We start from the raw sequence: 22,274 nt of genomic DNA on the forward strand, positions 1-22,274 counted from the left end.
GTGGTCTTTAGCGTGGCCCCTGGTGGCCTTTATTGCGGCCCCTCGTGGTCTTTAGCGTGACCCCTGGTGGTCTTTAGCGTGGCCCCTGGTGGTCTTTAGTTAGGCCCCTGGTGGTCTTTATTGAGGCCACTGGTGGTCTTTAGTGAGGCCCCTGGTGGTCTTTAGCGTGGCCCTTGGTGCTCTTTAGCGTGGCCCCTGGTGGTCTTTAGCATGGCGCCTGGTGGTCTTTAGTGTGGCCCCTGGTGGTCTTTAGTGTGGCCCTTGGTGGTCTTCAGTGTGGCCCCTGGTGGTCTTTAGTGTGGCCCCTGGTCGTCTTTAGCGTGGCCCCTGGTGGTCTTTAGCGTGGCCCCTGGTGATCTTCAGTGTGGCCCCTGGTGGTCTTTAGTGCGGCCCCTGTTGGTCTTTAGCGTGGCCCCTGGTGGTCTTTAGTGTGGCGCCTGGTGGTCTTTAGTGTGGCCCCTGGTGGTCTTTAGCGTTGCGCCTGGTGGTCTTTAGTGCGGCCCCTGGTGGTCTTTAGCGTGGCCTCTGGTGGTCTTTAGTGAGGCCCCTGGTGGTCTTTAGTGTGGCCCCTGGTAGTCTTTAGCGTGGCCACTTGTGGTCTTTAGTGTGGCCCCTGATGGCCTTTAGTGTGGCCCCTGGTGGTCTTTAGCGTGGCCCCTGGTGGCCTTTAGTGCGGCCCCTCGTGGTCTTTAGCGTGACCCCTGGTGGTCTTTAGCGTGGCCCCTGGTGGTCTTTAGTTAGGCCCCTGGTGGTCTTTATTGAGGCCACTGGTGGTCTTTAGTGAGGCCCCTGGTGGTCTTTAGCGTGGCCCTTGGTGTTCTTTAGCGTGGCCCCTGGTGGTCTTTAGCATGGCGCCTGGTGGTCTTTAGTGTGGCCCCTGGTGGTCTTTAGTGAGGCCCCTGGTGGTCTTTAGTGTGGCCCCTGGTGGTCTTTATTGAGGCCACTGGTGGTCTTTAGTGAGGCCCCTGGTGGTCTTTAGTGTGGCCCTTGGTGTTCTTTAGCGTGGCCCCTGGTGGTCTTTAGCATGGCGCCTGGTGGTCTTTAGTGTGGCTCCTGGTGGTCTTTAGTGAGGCCCCTGGTGGTCTTTAGTGTGACCCCTGGTGGTCTTTAGCGTGGCCCCTGGTGGTCTTTAGTGCGGCCCGTGATGGTCTTTAGTTTGGCCCCTGGTGGTCTTTAGTGTGGCCCCTGGTGGTCTTTAGTGCGGCCCCTGGTGGTCTTTAGCGTGGCCCCTGGTGGTCTTTAGTGTGGCCCCTGATGGCCTTTAGTGTGACCCCTGGTCGTCTTTAGTGTGGCCCCTGGTGGTCTTTAGTGAGGCCCCTGATGGCCTTTAGTGTGACCCCTGGTGGTCTTTAGTGCGGCCCCTGGTGACCTTTAGTGCGGCCCCTTTGATCTTTAGTGTGGCCCCTGGTGGTCTTTAGCGTGGCCCCTGCTGGACTTTAGTGTGGCCCCTGGTGGTTTTTAGTGAGGCCCCTGATGGCCTTTAGTGAAGCCCCTGGTGATCTTTAGTGAGGCCCCTGGTGGTCTTTAGGGTGGCCCCTGATGGTGTTTAGTGTGGCCCCTGGTGGTTTTTAGTGTGGTCTTTGGTGGTCTTTAGTGAGGCCCCTGGTGGTCTTTAGTGTGGCCCCTGATGGCCTTTAGTGTGGCCCCTGGTGGTCTTTAGCGTGGCCCCTGGTGGTCTTTAGCGTGGCCCCTGATAGTCTTTAGTGTGGCCCCTGGTGGTCTTTAGTGTGGCCCCTGGTGGTCTTTAGTGTGGCTCCTGGTGGTCATTAGTGCGGGCCCTGGTGATCTTTAGTGCGGCCCCTGGTGATCTTTAGTGTGCTCTTTGGTGGTCTTTAGTGAGGCCCCTGATAGTCTTTAGTGAGGCCCCTGGTGGTCTTTAGTGTGGCCCCTGATGGCCTTTAGTGTGCCCCTGGTGGTCTTTAGCGTGGCCCCTGGTGATCTTTAATGTGGCCCCTGGTGGTCTTTAGTGTGGCCCCTGGTGGTCTTTAGTGTGGCTCCTGGTGGTCATTAGTGCGGGCCCTGGTGATCTTTAGTGCGGCCCCTGGTGATCTTTAGTGTGGCTCCTGGTGGTCTTTAGTGTGGCTCCTGGTGGTCATTAGTGTGGCCCCTTGTGGTCTTTAGTGAGGCCCCTGGTGATCTTTAGTGTGGCCCCTGGTGGTCTTTAGTGAGGCCCCTGGTGGTCTTTCATGCGGTCCCTGGTGGCCTTTAGTACGGACCCTGGTGGACTTTAGTACGGCCCCTGATGGCCTTTAGTGAAGCCCCTGGTGATCTTTAGTGAGGGCCCTAGTGGTCTTTAGCGTGGCCCCTGATGGTCTTTAGCGTGGCCCCTCGTGGTCTTCAGTGTGGCCCTTGGTGGTCTTTATCGTGGCCCCTGGTGGTTTTTAGTGAAGCCCCTGGTGATCTTTAGTGTGGCCCCTGGTGGTCTTTTGCGTGGCCCCTGGTGGTCTTTAGCGTGGCCCCTGGTGATCTTTAGTGTGGCCCCTGGTGGTCTTTAGTGTGGCCCGTGGTGATCTTTAGTGTGGCCCCTGGTGGTCTTTAGTGTGGCCCGTGGTGATCTTTAGTGTGGCCCCTGGTGGTTATTAGTGTGGCCCCTGGTGGTCTTTAGTGTGGCCCGTGGTGATCTTTAGTGTGGCCCCTGGTGGTTATTAGTGTGGCCCCTGGTGGTCTTTAGTGTGGCCCCTGGTGGGCTTCAGCGTGGCCCCTGGTGGTCTTTAGTGTGGCCCCTGGTGGTCTTTAGTGTGGCCCCTGGTGGTCTATAGCGTGGCCCCTGTTGATCTTTAGTGTGGCCCCTGGTGATCTTTAGTGTGGCCCCTGGTGGTCTTTAGTGTGGCCCCTGGTGATCTTTAGTGTGGCCCCTGGTGGTCTTTAGCGTGGCCCCTGGTGGTCTTTAGCGTGGCCCCTGTTGATCTTTAGTGTGGCCCCTGGTGATCTTTAGTGTGGCCCCTGGTGGGCTTCAGCGTGGCCCCTGGTGATCTTTAGTGTGGCCCCTGGTGGTCTTTAGTGTGGCCCCTGGTGGTCTTTAGTGTGGCCCCTGGTGGTCTATAGCGTGGCCCCTGTTGATCTTTAGTGTGGCCCTTGGTGGTCTTTAGTGTGACCCGTGGTGGTCTTTAGTGTGGCCCCTGGTGGTCTTTAGCGTGGCCCCTGGTGGTCTTTAGTGTGGGCCCTGGTGGTCTTTAGTGTGGCCCTTGGTGGTCTTCAGTGTGGCCCCTGGTGGTCTTTAGTGTGGCCCCTGGTCGTCTTTAGCGTGGCCCCTGGTGGTCTTTAGCGCGGCCCCTCGTGGTCTTTATTGTGGCCCCTGATGGTCTTTAGCGTGGCCCCTGGTGATCTTTAGTGAGGCCCCTGTTGGTCTTTAGCGTGGCCCCTGGTGATCTTCAGTGTGGCCCCTGGTGGTCTTTAGTGCGGCCCCTGGTGGTCTTTAGTGTGGCGCCTGGTGGTCTTTAGTGCGGCCCCTGGTGGTCTTTAGCGTGGCCTCTGGTGGTCTTTAGTGAGGCCCCTGGTGGTCTTTAGTGTGGCCCCTGGTAGTCTTTAGCGTGGCCACTTGTGGTCTTTAGTGTGGCCCCTGATGGCCTTTAGTGTGGCCCCTGGTGGTCTTTAGCGTGGCCCCTGGTGGCCTTTATTGCGGCCCCTCGTGGTCTTTAGCGTGACCCCTGGTGGTCTTTAGCGTGGCCCCTGGTGGTCTTTAGTTAGGCCCCTGGTGGTCTTTATTGAGGCCACTGGTGGTCTTTAGTGAGGCCCCTGGTGGTCTTTAGCGTGGCCCTTGGTGCTCTTTAGCGTGGCCCCTGGTGGTCTTTAGCATGGCGCCTGGTGGTCTTTAGTGTGGCCCCTGGTGGTCTTTAGTGTGGCCCTTGGTGGTCTTCAGTGTGGCCCCTGGTGGTCTTTAGTGTGGCCCCTGGTCGTCTTTAGCGTGGCCCCTGGTGGTCTTTAGCGTGGCCCCTGGTGATCTTCAGTGTGGCCCCTGGTGGTCTTTAGTGCGGCCCCTGTTGGTCTTTAGCGTGGCCCCTGGTGGTCTTTAGTGTGGCGCCTGGTGGTCTTTAGTGTGGCCCCTGGTGGTCTTTAGCGTTGCGCCTGGTGGTCTTTAGTGCGGCCCCTGGTGGTCTTTAGCGTGGCCTCTGGTGGTCTTTAGTGAGGCCCCTGGTGGTCTTTAGTGTGGCCCCTGGTAGTCTTTAGCGTGGCCACTTGTGGTCTTTAGTGTGGCCCCTGATGGCCTTTAGTGTGGCCCCTGGTGGTCTTTAGCGTGGCCCCTGGTGGCCTTTAGTGCGGCCCCTCGTGGTCTTTAGCGTGACCCCTGGTGGTCTTTAGCGTGGCCCCTGGTGGTCTTTAGTTAGGCCCCTGGTGGTCTTTATTGAGGCCACTGGTGGTCTTTAGTGAGGCCCCTGGTGGTCTTTAGCGTGGCCCTTGGTGTTCTTTAGCGTGGCCCCTGGTGGTCTTTAGCATGGCGCCTGGTGGTCTTTAGTGTGGCCCCTGGTGGTCTTTAGTGAGGCCCCTGGTGGTCTTTAGTGTGGCCCCTGGTGGTCTTTATTGAGGCCACTGGTGGTCTTTAGTGAGGCCCCTGGTGGTCTTTAGTGTGGCCCTTGGTGTTCTTTAGCGTGGCCCCTGGTGGTCTTTAGCATGGCGCCTGGTGGTCTTTAGTGTGGCCCCTGGTGGTCTTTAGTGAGGCCCCTGGTGGCCTTTAGTGTGGCCCCTGGTGGTCTTTAGCATGGCGCCTGGTGGTCTTTAGTGTGGCCCCTGGTGGTCTTTAGTGCGGCCCCTGGTGGTCTTTAGTGTGGCCCCTGGTGGTCTTTAGTGAGGCCCCTGGTGGTCTTTAGTGTGGGCCCTGGTGGTCTTTAGTGTGGCCCCTGATGGCCTTTAGTGTAGCCCCTGGTGGTGTTTAGTGTGGCCTCTGATGGCCTTTACTGTGGCCCCTGATGGTCTTTAGTGTGGCCCCTGGTGGTCTATAGCGTGGCCCCTGGTGGTCTTTAGCGCGGCCCTTCGTGGTCTTTAGCGTGGCCCTTGGTGGTCTTTAGCGTAGCCCCTGGTGGTCTTTAGTGAGGCCCGTGGTGGTCTTTATTGAGGCCACTGGTGGTCTTTTGTGTGGCCCCTGGTGGTCTTTAGCGAGGCCCCTGGTGGTCTTTAGCGTGGCCCCTGGTGATCTTTGGTGTGGCCCCTGGTGGTCTTTAGTGTGGCCCCTGGTGGTTTTTATTGAGGCCCCTGGTGGTCTTTAGCGTGGCCCCTGGTGGTTTTTATTGAGGCCCCTGGTGGTCTTTAGCGTGGTCCATGGTGGTCTTTAGTACGGCCCCTGGTGGTCTTTAGTGTGGGCCCTGGTGGTCTTCAGCGTGGCCCCTGGTGATCTTTAGTGTGGCCCCTGGTGGTCTTTAGTGTGGCCCCTGGTGGTCTTTAGCGTGGCCCCTGGTGGTCTTTAGCGTGGCCCCTCGTGGTCTTTAGTGTGGCCCCTGGTGATCTTTAGTGTGGCCCCTGGTGGTCTTCAGTGTGACCCCTGGTGATCTTTAGTGTGGCCCCTGGTGATCTTTAATGTGGCCCCTGGTGTTCTTCAGTGTGACCCCTGGTGGTCTTCAGTGTGGCCCCTGGTGATCTTTAGTGAAGCCCCTGGTGGTCTTTAGTGTGGCCCCTGATGGCATTTAGTGTGGCCCCTGGTGGTCATTAGCGTGGCCCCTGGTGGGTTTTAGTGTGGCCCCTGGTGGTCTTTAGTGTGGCCCCTGATGGCCTTTAGTGTGGCCCCAGGTGGTCGTTAGTGTGGCCCCTGGTGGTCGTTAGTGTGGCCCCTGGTGGTCGTTAGTGTGGCCCCTGGTGGTCTTCAGCGTGGCCTCTGGCGGTCTTTAGTGCGGCCCCTGGTGGTCTTTGGTGAGTGTCAAACACATATTGAAGCCACACCCGTCGTTTTGTTGTTGTCAATCAGTGAGCAAGCGACAAGGATAATACATTTATTGACTGCGATTTATTCCAAACGCCTATTTTCCCCACCCATATCACACCAGGGCAGGTTCATCTCCAAATACATCTGACGTGGCCGTAATGATGATTGCTACAATCATTATAATATCGATCCTTCCCACTGCTACCTACTTACGTGAGTGACATCACGGGTGACATCGACCTTCAAATTCTGCATGCGGTGCCAATGGAATGCCGGCCAACCCGTTGCTGATGAGGCTGTTCAAGAGCGAACCCGCCCACCGTGCCCAGAGGATTCGCTAGCAGCCGGTCAACGGTGGGGGGAGGGAGGGGGGATCGGTGAGGTAGCTCCAGCACTCAGCGCTCAGGTGCTGACGCTCAGGTGCTGGTTACATCCTGACACTAAGGTACTGACACGTGCTGATACCCAGGTACTGACACACACACACTGACACACACTCGCGTAACCGACACGCGCGCGCTGACGCACTGACACAGACAGCCGCGCCGACACCGATGCCACATTTCAGTCGCACACAGCAACGCACGCTCAACTTCACGCACGCACGCACGCGCATCCAGGGAAGACACCACACGCGGAGTACCGACATCATCGGGGTAGGAGGAGGGGGGGGAGTCGTCACCGCTACGTCCGTGCCCACCGCTCTTCTCACAGTGAGTCACGGGGAAGGGGATCGTAGCAAGAGGTGGGAGAGAGAGGGGGTCGTGGGGGGGGGGGTGTTGGGCGCTGTGCGTCTGTGTGTGTGTGCATCAGCCAGTCGTCTCAGTCAGTCGACCCGTGGCACCTGCTGGGTCTGCCCCGTGACCTCCTGCCAGCGGGCGTTCGACGCTTCACGTGGCCTTTAAGGTGCACATAGCCTGGCACAAGCGTCGTGGTGACGTCACCGCCACTTAGTGGTGAATGGCGGTTGTTGTTGTTGTTGCGTTTGTGTGGTTGGGGGCAATCGTCTCGAGTTATTCAACCCCGGCTCTGTCCCGTGATGTCCTCCTGCCCGCAGCGAGCCGTCGACGCTTCACGTGGCCTCAAACAAAGACGGTCTCGCGGTGTGGCCTGCTCGAGACTGGGGGTTGGGGTGGGGTTGGGGCAAGCGCTGTTCGCTAAGTATCGCCTGCGAAGGTCGGGTGGGGTTGGTTGTGGCCGGCACCACGCAACAACCGCCTTTGTCTCCCCCAGAGGCGACTTTCTTTTTTTGCACACCGCACCGGGCACTGATTTGAGGCCGAGTCGACCTAGGGGAGGCCCAGGACGGGTCGCTGGCAGTCGAACTGGGGTCGGTTCGTAGCGCGGCGTGGCGCTAACCGCTGCACCACCGCTCCCCGTGTTGTTTATTCCCACGAAGCACACAAACAACAACACACCAGAATCAAGACGAGTGTGTCGTGTCGTGTGTGTGTGTGGGGGTTGCTTGACCATACTTCACCACGCCGGTCATAGCATGATTGGTGGGGTAACTGTGATTGCGAGGGTAACAAACGGAAACGTTCATAATAAAGGTTTCTGGGTTAGATCGCGCTATTTATAAATGTGTAGACGAGCCTCCACCACCCGACACGGCCAATAAGTAAAAAAAATGTGTCACGTTGACACAAGACAAATAAATCTTGGCTTAAAGCTCTCGTGACTGCAGGAATTCAAATGCCTTGTGCCTTTCGATAAAGCCACGTAGATAGAAAAAATAACAAAAATATTTATAATTATAATTTTTTATTTAGATTTTTTGTTAAAAGGCACAACAATCATTTAGATTTTTGTTCTTTTTTTCCATCTACGTGGCTTTACCGAAAAACGCAAAGAATATAAAAGACAAATAGTTCACTACTTTAGCCCAGCGGTGTGTTGAAGAGTGAATCGGAAACATGTTGAAGGCCGCTGGCTCGCCAGTGGCACAGTGCACTAACCGTTGCGCCACCGCTCCATCATTGTTCATCCCTGTCGCGTCCAAGGTGGCAGAGAGGTGCTGGGGTGGGGGGGAGTGTGGGGGGAGTGTGGGGGGGGGGTGGGGGGGAGTGTGGGTGTGTGTGGGTGGGGTGTGGGGGGGTGTGTGTGGGGGGGTTGGGTGGGGGTGGTGGGGTGTGTGTGTGTGTGTGTGGGGGGGTTGGGTGGGGGTGTGTGTGGGTGTGTGTGGGTGTGTGTGTGTGGGTGTGTGTGTACACCCACACACACACACCCACACGGTGTGTGTGTGGGTGTGTGTGTGGGTGTGTGTGTGTGTGTACACCCACACACACACACCCCACACGGTGTGTGCTGACTCATCACGCCATCGCGCTCATCAAGGACCCAACGTGATGGAGCACGCGAGAGAGGGGAGGGAAGGAGGATGATGACGATGACGACGACGATGACGACGACGACGATGACGACGACGACGATGACGACGATGACGACGACGACGACGACGATGATGATGATGACGATGATGATGACGACGATGATGATGACGACGATGATGACGATGACGACGATGACGACGCGCGGCGTGGTGTTTGGGGGACACACGGGGGGGGGATTGAAGTGAATTGACCACAAGACGTATCGCGATGTTGCTTTATGCTCGAAGGGATTTGCCGACACGGGAGAGTAGGAGCGTCGGAGGGGGATGTCCAGGGTTTGTTTGGCCCAAGTACATCGATTGTTTAACACCACGGAGTAAAAGTCGTAGGGCTTTCGCGAGCAATATTATCCACATTAGAGGTTTTTTTTTGGGGGGGGAGGGGTGTGGGGTAGACATCAATGTGTCGTGAAGCCCGCCACCACCCCCGACGCAGCCAATCAGCGAGGGTGTCACACGCAACAGAAAACCTGTCAATTCGTTACTAGTTCAGGACTGACCGGGTTTCTGTTGGAGAGTAAACCCACTACAACATGTACAATTATAGTGTAGTGTATAGTGTAGTGTATAGTATTGTATAGTGTAGTATATAGTGTAGTGTATAGTGTAGTATACTAGTACAGAACTAACCGGTTGTGTGTTGGAGAGTAAACTCACAACATTTACAATTATAGTGTAGTGTATAGTGTAGTGTATAGTATTGTATAGTGTATAGTGTAGTATATAGTGTAGTATATAGTGTAGTGTATAGCGTAGTATACTAGTAAAGAACTAACCGGTTGTGTGTTGGAGAGTAAACTCACTACAACATTTACAATTATAGTGTAGTGTATAGTGTAGTGTATAGTGTAGTGTATAGTGTAGTGTATAGTGTAGTGTATAGTGTAGTGTATAGTGTAGAATACTAGTACAGCACTAACCGCTTGTGTGTTGGAGAGTAAACCCACTACAACATTTACAATTATAGTGTAGTGTATAGTGTAGTATATATAGTGTAGTGTATAGTGTAGTATACTAGTACAGCACTAACCGGTTGTGTGCTGGAGAGTAAACTCACTACAACATTTACAATTATAGTGTAGTGTATAGTGTAGTGTATAGTGTAGTGTATAGTGTAGTATACTAGTACAGCACTAACCGGTTGTGTGTTGGAGAGTAAACCCACTACAACATTTACAATTATAGTGTAGTGTATAGTGTAGTGTATAGTGTAGAATACTAGTACAGCACTAACCGGTTGTGTGTTGGAGAGTAAATCCACTACAACATTTTACAATTCGAGTAACCTGGCGACATTTCGTCGGTAATTACAACAACAACTTTGGTTTAAAGCTTTCGTGACTGCAGGGATTCATATTCTTGGTTCTTTCAATAAAATAATTTTAAAAAATATAAAACAATAAACAATATATTTTTTTATTGTTTCCCTTCTACGTGACTTTACCGAAAGAACCAAGAATATAACAACAACAACGGCAAGGAGCAGCATCATCAGGTAACAGCCACACAGTTGCGGATAAATCCTCCTCCTGTTTCCGACTTAAACCGAGGAGGGGATAAATGTGATGTCGTAACTTGTGAGTCTGTAAGGCTACGAAGATCATAGGGCTGGGCGGTGGGGGGTTAATGTATGCATATGAATGACAAAAATGGATCGATCACATTACCCGTTCGTTTATTACAGCTACTCCACATGACGGATTGTGTATGGGATTCCATAAATCGCGTCGCAACATGCATCTAGTAAGAGCGTGCGATTACGGTGCCTCTGCTTAATGGCTCGTGAGCATTTAACAGGCCGTACAGCGGAACGTTTACGAACATGTCAAGGGATTAAAAAAAGGTCGCAATAATTATTAGAATTGAAGTCACAAAATGGAATGCCCCATGACGACCCCCGTTTATACGGAGCGCTTCGTCAGACATTACACCGGAGGTGAAATTGACGGGATGTCGATTTTGATGACTTCGTCATTTTCTAAACCGCGTGTCAGAGTTTGCGATCAGTTTAACACGTAGGCTTTCACGACCGATGTCATCCACAATATAGGTGTTTTTTGTTTGGGTTAGATCGTGTAAATATAAATGTGTCGTTTAAACCCGCCACCACCCGACACAGCCAGATTAGTAAGGTTTGTCACGTAAACAGCACATGCCAATTCGTTACTAGTACAGCACATCGGTGTAAATGTTATGGATTTGTAAATCCCTGTGGGTTTGTAAATCTTGTTGATTTGCTCTCCAGCACACCGCCCACTCTGAAAGCAGACTCCGCTTTGTGCAAACGGCACCAGCTGATCCTCTTCCACCGCCCTCTCCCCATGTCACTTGACCCCTTCCCCCCATCCATCCCTCCATCCTTCCCTCCATCCTTCCCTCCATCCTTCCTTCCATCCTTCTCTCCATCCTTCCCTCCATCCTTCCCTCCATCCATCCCTCCATCCTTCCCTCCATCCTTCCCCCCATTCATCCCTCCATCCTTCCCTCCATCCTTCCCTCCATCCTTCCCTCCATCCATCCCTACATCTTTCCCTCCATCCTTCCCTCCATCCTTCCCCCCATTCATCCCTCCATCCTTCCCTCCATCCTTCCCTCCATCCATCCCTCCATCCTTCCCTCCATCCATCCCTCCATCCATCCCTCCATCCTTCCCTACATCCTTCCCTCCATCCTTCCCTCCATCCTTCCCTCCATCCATCCCTCCATCCTTCCCTCCATCCTTCCCTCCATCCTTCCCTCCATCCTTCCCCCCATTCATCCCTCCATCCTTCCCTCCATCCTTCCCTCCATCCTTCCCTCCATCCATCCCTCCATCCTTCCCTCCATCCATCCCTCCATCCTTCCCTCCATCCTTCCCTCCATCCTTCCCTCCATCCTTCCCTCCATCCATCCCTCCATCCTTCCCTCCATCCTTCCCTCCATCCTTCCCTCCATCCATCCCTCCATCCTTCCCTCCATCCTTCCCTCCATCCTTCCCTCCATCCTTCCCCCCATTCATCCCTCCATCCTTCCCTCCATCCTTCCCTCCATCCTTCCCTCCATCCTTCCCTCCATCCATCCCTCCATCCTTCCCTCCATCCATCCCTCCATCCTTCCCTCCATCCTTCCCTCCATCCTTCCCTCCATCCTTCCCTCCATCCTTCCCTACATCCATCCCTCCATCCATCCCTCCATCCTTCCCTCCATCCTTCCCTCCATCCTTCCCTCCATCCATCCCTCCATCCTTCCCTCCATCCATCCCTCCATCCATCCCTCCATCCATCCCTCCATCCTTCCCTCCATCCTTCCCTCCATCCTTCCCTCCATCCTTCCCTTCATCCTTCCCCCCATTCATCCCTCCATCCTTCCCTCCATCCTTCCCTCCATCCTTCCCTCCATCCATCCCTCCATCCTTCCCTCCATCATTCCCTCCATCCATCCCTCCATCCTTCCCTCCATCCATCCCTCCATCCTTCCCTCCATCCTTCCCTCCATCCTTCCCTCCATCCTTCCCTCCATCCATCCCTCCATCCTTCCCTCCATCCTTCCCTCCATCCTTCCCTCCATCCATCCCTCCATCCTTCCCTCCATCCATCCCTCCATCCTTCCCTCCATCATTCCCTCCATCCTTCCCTCCATCCTTCCCTCCATCCTTCCCTCCATCCATCCCTCCATCCTTCCCTCCATCCATCCCTCCATCCTTCTCTCCATCCTTCCCCCACCCTCGATCGATGGCTGCACCATCGCCGCACACGCGGCGGATAAAGAGCAAGAGACAACTCCTTACTCACTAACAACTCTGTACTTACTAACAACTCCTCACTAACAACTCCTTACTCACTAACAACTCTGTACTTACTAACAACTCCTCACTAACAACTCCTTACTCACTAACAACTCCCTACTCACTAACAACTCCTTACTAACAACTCCTTACTCACTAACAACTCCTTACTCACTAACAACTCCTTACTCACTAACAACTCCTTACTCACTAACAACTCCTTACTAACAACTCCTTACTCACTAACAACTCCTTACTCACTAACAACTCTGTACTTACTAACAACTCCTCACTAACAACTCCTTACTCACTAACAACTCTGTACTTACTAACAACTCACTAACAACTCCTTACTCACTAACAACTCCCTACTCACTAACAACTCCTTACTAACAACTCCTTACTCACTAACAACTCCTTACTCACTAACAACTCCTTACTCACTAACAACTCCTTACTCACTAACAACTCCTTACTAACAACTCCTTACTCACTAACAACTCTTTACTCACAAACAACTCCTTACTAACAACTCCTTACTCACTAACAACTCCTTACTCACTAACAACTCCTTACTTACTAACAACTCTTTACTCACTAACAACTCCTTACTCACTAACAACTCCTTACTCACAAACAACTCCTTACTTACTAACAACTCCTTACTAACAACTCCTTACTCACTAACAACTCCTTACTAACAACTTTTTACTCACTAACAACTCCTTACTCACTAACAACTCCTTACTAACAACTCCTTACTAACAACTCCTTACTAACAACTCCTTACTCACTAACAACTCCTTACTAACAACTCTTTACTCACTAACAACTCTTTACTTATTAACAACTCCTTACTTACTAACAACTCCTTACTAACAACTCTTTACTCACTAACAACGCCTTACTTACTAACAACTCCTTACTAACAACTCCTTACTCACTAACAACTCCTTACTCACTAACAACTCCTCACTAACAACTCTTTACTCACTAACAACTCCTTACTTACTAATAACTCCTTACAACTCCTTACTAACAACTCTTTACTCACCAACAACTCCTTACTAACAACTCTTTACTCACTAACAACTCCTTACTTGCTAACAACTTACTCACTAACAACTCCTTACTAACAACTCTTTACTCACTAACAACTCCTTACTTACTAACAACTCCTTACTTACTAACCTCTTACTCACTGACAACTCCTTACTAAAAACGCCTTACTTACTAACAACTCCTTACTAACAATTCCTTAATTACTAACAACTCCTTACTTACTAACAACTCCTCACTTACTAACAACTCCTTACTTACTAACAACTCCTTACTTACTAACTCCTTACTCACTAACTCCTTACTTACTAACAACTCCTCACTTACTAACAACTCCTTACTAACAACTCCTTACTAACAACTCTTTACTCACTAACAACTCCTTACTAACAACTCCTTACTAACAACTCCTTACTCACTAACAACTCCTTACTTACCAACAACTCCTTACTAACAACTCCTTACTCACTGACAATTCCTTAATCACTAACAACTCCTTACTAACAACTCTTTATTCACTAACAACTCCTTACTTGCTAATAACTCCTTACTAACAACTCCTTACTAACAACTCTTTACTCACTAACAACTCCTTACTAACAACTCTTTACTCACTAACAACTCCTTACTTACTAACAACGCCTTACTTACTGACAACTCCTTACTCACTAACAACTCCTTACTAACAACTCTTTACTCACTAACAACTCCTTACTTACTAACAACTCCTTACTCACTAACAACTCCTTACTAAGAACTCTTTACTCACTAACAACTCCTTACTTACTAACAACTCCTTACTTACTAACTTCTTACTCACTAACTCCTTACTAAAAATGCCTTACTAACAACTCCTTGCTAACAACTCCTTAATTACTAACAACTCCTTACTTACTAACAACTCCTCACTTACTAACAACTCCTTACTTACTAACTCCTTACTCACTAACTCCTTACTCACTAACTCCTTGCTTACTAACAAGTCCTTACTAACAACTCCTCACTTACTTACAACTCCTTACTAACAACTCCTTACTAACAACTCTTTACTCACTAACAACCCTTACTCACTAACAACTCCTTACTTAATAACAAGTCCTCACTAACAACTCCTTACTCACTAACAACTCCTTACTTACTAACAACTCCTTACTTACTAACAACTCCTTACTGACAACTCTTTACTCACTAACAAGTCCTTACTTACTAACAACTCCTTACTCACCAACAACTCCTTACTAACAACTCCGTACTTACTAACAACTCCTTACTCACTAACAACTCCTTACTAACAACTCCTTACTCACCAACAACTCCTTACCCACTAACAACTCCTTACTAACAACTTACTCACTAATTCCTTACCAACAACTCCTCACTAACAACTCCTTACTAACAACTCCTTGCTTACTAACAACTCCTTACCCACTAACAACTCCTTACTAACAACCCCTTACTCACTAACAACTCCTTACTAACAACTCCTTACTCACTAACAACTCCTTACTAACAACTCCTTACTTACTAACAACTCCTTACTAACAACTCCTTACTTACTAACAACTCCTCACTAACAACTCCTTACTTACTAACAACTCATTACTTACTAACAACTCCTCACTTACTAACAACTCCTTACTAACAACTCCTTACTAACAACTCTTTACTCACTAACAACCCTTACTCACTAACAACTCCTTACTTAATAGCAAGTCCTCACTAACAACTCCTTACTCACTAACAACTCCTTACTTACTAACAACTCCTTACTTACTAACAACTCCTTACTGACAACTCTTTACTCACTAACAAGTCCTTACTTACTAACAACTCCTTACTCACCAACAACTCCTTACTAACAACTCCGTACTTACTAACAACTCATCACTCACTAACAACGCCTTACTAACAACTCCTTACTCACCAACAGCTCCTTACTCACTAACAACTCCTTACTAACAACTCCTTACTCACTAACTCCTTACTAACAACTCCTCACTAACAACTCCTTACTAACAACTCCTTGCTTACTAACAACTCCTTACCCACTAACAACTCCTTACTAACAACTCCTTACTCACTAACAACTCCTTACTAACAACTCCTCACTAGCAACTCCTTACTTACTAACAACTCCTTGCTTACTAACAACTCCTTACCCACCAACAACTCCTTACTAACAACTCCCTACTCACTAACAACTCCTTACTAACAACTACTTACTAACAACTCCTTACTCACTAACAACTCCTTAATAACAACTCCTTACTTACTAACAAGTCCTTATATACTAACAACTCCTTGCTTACTAGCAAGTCCTTACTAATAACTCCTAACATTTCTAATTGCTGGAGGGGTTGCCCCCCGCCCCCCCCCCCCCACCTGAATATCGCACGACTGTGATGCATCTCGTGACTTAAAGTTCCCATCCATGGCCTGGTGCCCGACGTTCTTCCTGCGCTTAACTCGCGACACACCCGCCGGTGTCTTCTCAGAGGAATGCCAAAGCCAGCAGGTGCGACGACGATGATGATGATGTTGATGTTTGGGTCTCGAGCGAGGTGTTTATGATTATGATTATTATTCTGGACGTCTGCGTTGCTCAACTCTGTTTCGCAAGCGGTTCCTACCGGATCGGGCTGAGATTCCAGGATGGTGACAGCAGCAGCAGCAGCAGCGCGATCATCAGAAGTGGTGGTGGTGGGGGGGGAGGGGGGAGGATCGGAACTTGAATTTGCGTCGAGGGATAATTGTTGAGGCCGTGCTTTGATGACTGATATGGGTGCCGTTTGTTAAGAAAGTTCGCGAACTCCCGTTGCAGTTCGCGCAGATGCCTCTGCGGGAATTTGGTGGCAAACGGTTCGCAGGAGCAGGGAGCGGGGAGTTTCTTGTTGGTCTGGGGGTGGTCCGGCTCGGATGCATCGCTTTAGGAAGCGCTTCTGTGGCCGCCTGGAACGCTCTCCCTTCCGATATGAGGAAGTCGCTGGGAGCTTTGATGCACTTTTAAGTTACCCCGATTGACAAACTCATTTCTTGGGAACAGCTTTTTGTTGTTGTTTAGTTTGCTGTCCTTCCCAAGGAACCTCCGCTTAGCACGGTTGGCTCAGTACGGTGCAAAAGAAGTTCAACAAACATACCATCACCACCTCATTATCACTTTCATTATCACCACCTCATTATCATGACCACCATATCCTCATCGCCATCATCACCTCATCATCACTTTCCTCATCACCATCACCACCTCCTCATCACCATCACCACCTCCTCATTATCACCACCTCCTCATTATCACCACCTCCTCATCAGTGTGACGTCCTGTATGCGTGCAGGTATGGCATGCATGGGTGAACTTCTTTCGCACCGTACGTAGCCAACCGTGTTAATCCGAGGTGCAGTGTTGAGTCTATGGGCAGTGTTGAGTCTATGGGCAGTGTTGAGTCCATGGTGCAGTGCTAAGTCGATGTGCAGTGTTGAGTCTATGGGTAGTGTTAATCTATGGTGCAGTGTTGAGTCTATGGGCAGTGTTGAGTCTATGGGCAGTGTTGAATCTATGGGCAGTGTTGAGTCTATGGTGCAGTGTTAAGTCGATGGGCAGTGTTAAGTCTATGGGCAGTGTTGAGTCTATGTGCAGTGTTGAGTCTATGGGCAGTGTTGAGTCTATGGGCAGTGTTGAGTCTATGGGCAGTGTTGAGTCTATGGGCAGTGTTGAGTCTATGGGTAGTGTTGAGTCTATGTGCAGTGTTGAGTCTATGGGTAGTGTTGCGTCTATGGTGCAGTGTTGAGTCTATGGTACAGTGCTGAGTCTATGGTGCAGTGTTGAGTCTATGGGCAGTGTTGAGTCTATGGTGCAGTGTTGAGTCTATGGGTAGTGCTGAGTCTATGTACAGTGTTGAGTCTATGTGCAGTGTTGAGTCTTTGTGCAGTGTTGAGTCTATGTGCAGTGTTGAGTCTATGTGCAGTGTTAGTCTATGTGCAGTGTTGAGTCTATGTGCAGTGTTGAGTTTATGTGCAGTGTTGAGTCTATGTGCAGTGTTGAGTCTATGGGTAGTGTTGAGTCTTTGTGCAGTGTTGAGTCTATGTGCAGTGTTGAGTCTATGTGCAGTGTTGAGTCTTTGTGCAGTGTTGAGTCTATGTGCAGTGTTGAGTCTTTGTGCAGTGTTGAGTCTATGTGCAGTGTTGAGTCTATGTGCAGTGTTGAGTCTATGGGTAGTGTTGAGTCTATGGGTAGTGTTGAGTCTTTGTGCAGTGTTGAGTCTATGTGCAGTGTTGAGTCTATGTGCAGTGTTGAGTCTTTGTGCAGTGTTGAGTCTATGGGTAGTGTTGAGTCTTTGTGCAGTGTTGAGTCTATGTGCAGTGTTGAGTCTATGTGCAGTGTTGAGTCTATGTGCAGTGTTAGTCTATGTGCAGTGTGTATGTTACGTTGAACTTCCTTCGCAATCGGAGGTTGTTGGGGAAGGGACATAGGGTGTATGCAATGGCAGTACAGCAAGTGGGTTCATTTCCATCTGTATTCCATCTGTTCGGGGGTTGAGTGTCACCACTCTCGTGTGTGTTTGTGTTTTCTCCGCGCGCTGCGCTACGAACCCGGCCACCCGAGTTCGATTCCCGCTCACGGCCAACACCCAGTGTGACGATTATCTGAACCGGTCCCGGGCCTCCCCTAGGTCGACTCGGCCTCAAATGAGTACCCGGTGCGATGTGTAAAAGATCACCGCTGGGGAGACAAAGGCGGCCGGGCGTGGTGCTGGCCACCCACCCCGTCGTGTGCCGTGCCGCACTTAACTGGTGCCACTCGCTGACAGCACTTGCCCCAATAGTCTATTAAGGCTATATGGGGTATCTTTGTCTTTGTGTCCTCCTGGCCGACTCCTGTTTACCTTCCCGCACTTACAAACGACTCGGTCTCGTACTTGGCCAAAGGAACATCCAAACACAGGCACGCAGAGCTCGGGGCAAATTGTTGGCGTCGGTTCTGGCCACCGTGCCGCGTTGTCTGAGTATTTCCCCCGCGTGTCTCTCAGTCTGTCTCTGTCTCTCTCTGTGTGTGTGTCTTTGTCTCTCTCTGTCTGTCTCTCTCCACCTCTCTGTCTGTCTCTCTGTCTCTCTCTCCGCTTTTCTGTCTGTGTCTCTCTGTCTGTCTCTCTGCCTCTCTCTCTGTCTATCTGTCTGTGTCTCTCTGTCTTTCTCTCTCTGTCTGTCTCTCTGTCTATCTGTCTGTCTCTCTATGTCTGTCTCTCTCTGTCTGTCTCTCTCTGTCTGTCTGTCTCTGTCTGTCTCTCTCTCTCCGCTTCTCTGTCTCTCTCTCTGCCTCTCTCTCTCTCTGTCTATCTGTCTGTTTCTCTCTGTCTGTCTCTCTGTCTCTCTCTCCGCTTCTCTGTCTGTGTCTCTCTGCCTCTTTCTCTGTGTCTATCTGTCTGTCTCTCTCTCTGTCTCTCTGCCTCTCTCTCTGTGTCTATCTGTCTGTCTCTCTCTCTGTCTCTCTGTCTCCGCTTCTCTGTCTGTCTCTCTGTCTGTCTCTCTCTGTATGTCTCTCTCTCTGTCTGTCTCTGTCTGTCTCTCTCTCTCTCCACCACTGTGTCTCTCCGCCTCTCTGTCTCTCCCCGCCTCTCCCTCCGCCTCTCTGTATCTCCGCCATTCTGTCTACCTGTCTCTCTGCCCGCCACTCTGTCTCTCTCCCCGTCTCTCTCCCCGTCTCTCTGCCTCTCTGTCTCTCTGTCTGTCTCTCTCCCCGCCTCTCTCTCTGTCCTCGGACGAACGACACCGGCGCTCGACACCAATGTACACTCAACCCCGTTTATTTATTCTGCGACAAAACCGCGGGAGGGTCGACAGGGAACGGCTTCGTTCGGGATGAGCAGCAGGAGGAGCAGGAGGAGGAGGCGGCGGTGGGGTCGGCGTGGAGTCTGAGACGTTTGGGACGCGGTAATTGGGAATGGTGATGAGGGAAGCGATGGGACAGATTTGGGGTTTTATTTGGGGTGGTCGTGGGTTTCTCCCTCGCTCGCTCTCTCTCTCTCTCTCGCAAATTGAATAAAGGCGATTCGACCGGGCGATTTGGACGGGGCGGATAATTGTGATAGGCGGTATCGGTTACTCTCAAGTTGCCCGCAATTGCAACAAGCAACGAGGATTTGTCGGCTCGCGAAGCGTACCGCGCCAGGCACAGCGGTTGTAAACATTTGAATGTCCGCGTCAACCCGAGCTACCCCACCACCACCACCACCACCTCGCCTGACCCCAACATCGTTCTGAGAAATAACTGTATGAAGAATGAACGTCGATATTTGTGGTAGCGGTGCGTGCTGTGTGTTGGTCGTGGTGGTGGTGTTGCGTGCTGTGTGCTGTAGTGGTGGTGGTGGCAGGTGCTGTGTGTTGTAGTGGTGGTGGCAGGCGCTGTGTTGTAGTGGTGGTGGCAGGCGCTGTGTTGTAGTGGTGGTGGCAGGCGTTGTGTGTTGGTAGTGGTGGTGGTGATGCGTGCTGTGTGTTGGTAGTGGTGGTGGCAGGCGCTGTGTGTTGTAGTGGTGGTGGTGGTGGCAGATGCTATGTGCTGTAGTGGTGGTGGTGGCAGGGGTTGTGTGCTGTAGTGGTGGTGGCAGGTGCTGTGTTGGTAGTGGTGGTGGCAGACGCTGTGTGTTGTAGTGGTGGTGGCAGGGGTTGTGTGTTGTCGTGGTGGTGGCAGGCGCTGTGTGTTGGTAGTGGTGGTGGCAGACGTTGTGTGTTGTAGTGGTGGTGGCAGGGGTTGTGTGTTGTCGTGGTGGTGGCAGGCGCTGTGTTGGTAGTGATGATGGCAGGCGCTTTGTGTTGTAGTGGTGGTGGCAGGGGTTGTGTGTTGTCGTGGTGGTGGCAGGCGCTGTGTTGGTAGTGATGATGGCAGGCGCTTTGTGTTGTAGTGGTGGTGGCAGGCGCTGTGTTGGTAGTGATGATGGCAGGCGCTTTGTGTTGGTAGTGGTGATGGCAGGCGCTGTGTGTTGGTAGTGGTGATGGCAGGCGCTGTGTGTTGTAGTGGTGATGGCAGGCGCTGTGTGTTGGTAGTGGTGGTGGCAGGCGCTGTGTGTTGGTAGTGATGATGGCAGGCGCTGTGTGTTGGTAGTGGTGATGGCAGGCGCTGTGTGTTGGTAGTGGTGATGGCAGGCGCTGTGTGTTGTCGTGGTGGTGGCAGGCGCTGTGTGTTGTAGTGGTGGTGGCAGGGGCTGTGTCCTGTAGCGGCGGTGTGCGCCGCGTGTTGGCAGGTCACGAGCTGGCCATGTCGGATGGGGACTATGACTACCTCATCAAGCTGCTGGCGCTGGGCGACTCGGGCGTCGGCAAGACGAGCTTCCTGCACCAGTACACCGACGGGATCTTCCGCGCCAAGTTCATCGCCACGGTCGGCATCGACTTCAAGGAGAAGCGAGTGGTGGGTTGAGCGCAGGGCCCCCCGGCTTCCTCTCAAAAGGTCAAATCGACTTCCTCGCTCGACCGAGCGTCGAGGTCGTTGCGCGTACGGGGACTCTCCTCTACTCACGAACGAGCTAGGTTCCAGAGGTCCGTTGTCGTTAGTCGATTTGTCCGTGAGTCCGACTTTGCCCCTGTCGATTCCAAACGGGTTGTACGGCGTGCAGACTAAACACGGGGGAATGTCTTTAACAGTTGTAGATGTAGATGGCACTGGTTCGTCATGTTCTGTAGATGCCACTGGTTCTTCACGTTCTGCAGACGTAGATGCTCACTGGTTCTTCACGTTCTGCAGATGTAGATGCCACTGGTTCTTCACTTTCTGCAGATGTAGATGCCACTGGTTCTTCACGCTTTGCAGATGTAGATGCCACTGGTTCTTCACGTTCTACAGATGTAGATGCCACTGGTTCTTCACGTTCTGTAGACCTAGATGCCACTGGTTCTTCCCGTTCTGCAGATGTAGATGCCACTGGTTCTTCACGTTCTGTAGACGTAGATGCCACTGGTTCTTCCCGTTCTGCAGATGTAGATGCCACTCGTTCTTCACGTTCTGCAAATGTAGATGCCACTGGTTCTTCACGTTCCGCAGATGTAGATGCCACTGGTTCTTCACGTTCCGCAGATGTAGATGCGGCCGGTTGTTCTGCAGTCATCGCGATGTCAGTATTCCACGACTTTGTAATTGCGATTCACATTTGTTGTTGCTGTTGTTATCGTCTCGCGTTTTTGTGCTTTTGGCTCGCAACGTTGCACTCCAGCCTGGCCCCCGGGAGCCGGTACACAAAACTGTTAGGATGATGCACATTTTAAATAACGCAATTACCCATCGTACGTGTGTACGCCACTGGAGCTATGCTACTTTTAAATCATCTAGGTTGATAACTCATTTTTTTACTGCCTTTTATGTTTAACTTGTTGTCCTTCCAACGCACCTCCAATTAGCACGGTTGGCTACGTACCGTGCGCGAAAGAGGGTCAACATACATGTATGTACACGTGTCTTAATGGATATGTCTGTGTGTACAAAGAACAATTTTTTTTTGCGCACCGTACGTAGCCAACCCACGCTAAATCCGAGGTCCGGGAAATAAAGCGGAGAATGCGGTCGCCCTTTGCGATTTTAAAGACGGGGATTTGCCGTCTAGCCGTGAACCCCGATGGTTTCCACCAAGTTGAGTCTCGAACAGTCAACCCCAATGGTTTCCACCAAGTTGAGTCTCGAACAGTCAACCCCAATGGTTTCCACCAAGTTGAGTCTCGAACAGTCAACCCCAATGGTTTCCACCAAGTTGAGTCTCGAACCGTCAACCCCAATGGTTTCCACCAAGTTGAGTCTCGAACAGTCAACCCCAATGGTTTCCACCAAGTTGAGTCTCGAACCGTCAACCCCGATGGTTTCCACCAAGTTGAGTCTCGAACAGTCAACCCCAATGGCTTCCACCAGGTTTACCAGGCCTCGGGCGAGGAGGGCCTTCTGGGTGGACGCAAGCAGAAGATTCATCTCCAGCTGTGGGACACTGCCGGCCAGGAGAGGTGACCTCACCACCACCATCACCACTACCAACTGCTTCCGTCACCACCACCATCACCACTACCAACTGCCTCCACCACCATCACCACTACCAACTGCTTCTGTCACCACCACCATCACCACTACCCACTCCCTCCGTCACCACCACCATCACCACTACCAACTGCCTCTGTCACCACCACCATCACCACTACCAACTGCCTCCGTCACCACCACCATCACTACTACCAACTGCCTC

At 51.5% G+C, this 22,274-nt stretch overlaps 1 protein-coding gene across 6 annotated transcripts in view; it reads left to right on the forward strand.

The window, feature by feature from the left end:
• The window catches only part of LOC116955004 (ras-related protein Rab-27A-like), a 94,880-nt gene that overhangs the window by 39,680 nt on the left and 32,926 nt on the right, over positions 1–22,274 (forward strand). For 4 of the 6 annotated variants that reach the window (XM_032975925.2, XM_032975924.2, XM_076052729.1 and 1 more), the window contains 2 exons: positions 20,298–20,464; positions 21,950–22,038. In XM_032975925.2, coding sequence (XP_032831816.1) covers positions 20,298–20,464; positions 21,950–22,038 — 256 coding nt within the window. Of the gene's footprint in view, positions 1–5,784; positions 6,565–15,036; positions 15,581–20,297; positions 20,465–21,949; positions 22,039–22,274 lie in introns of those variants that run through there. The other 2 variants (XM_032975926.2, XM_076052730.1) reach the window with 2 other exon arrangements.

The sequence above is a fragment of the Petromyzon marinus genome, chromosome 57 (assembly GCF_048934315.1).
Source record: "Petromyzon marinus isolate PM22_M1 ecotype Great Lakes invasive population chromosome 57, UKy_Petmar_22M1.pri1.0, whole genome shotgun sequence".
Lineage (NCBI taxonomy): Eukaryota > Metazoa > Chordata > Hyperoartia > Petromyzontiformes > Petromyzontidae > Petromyzon > Petromyzon marinus.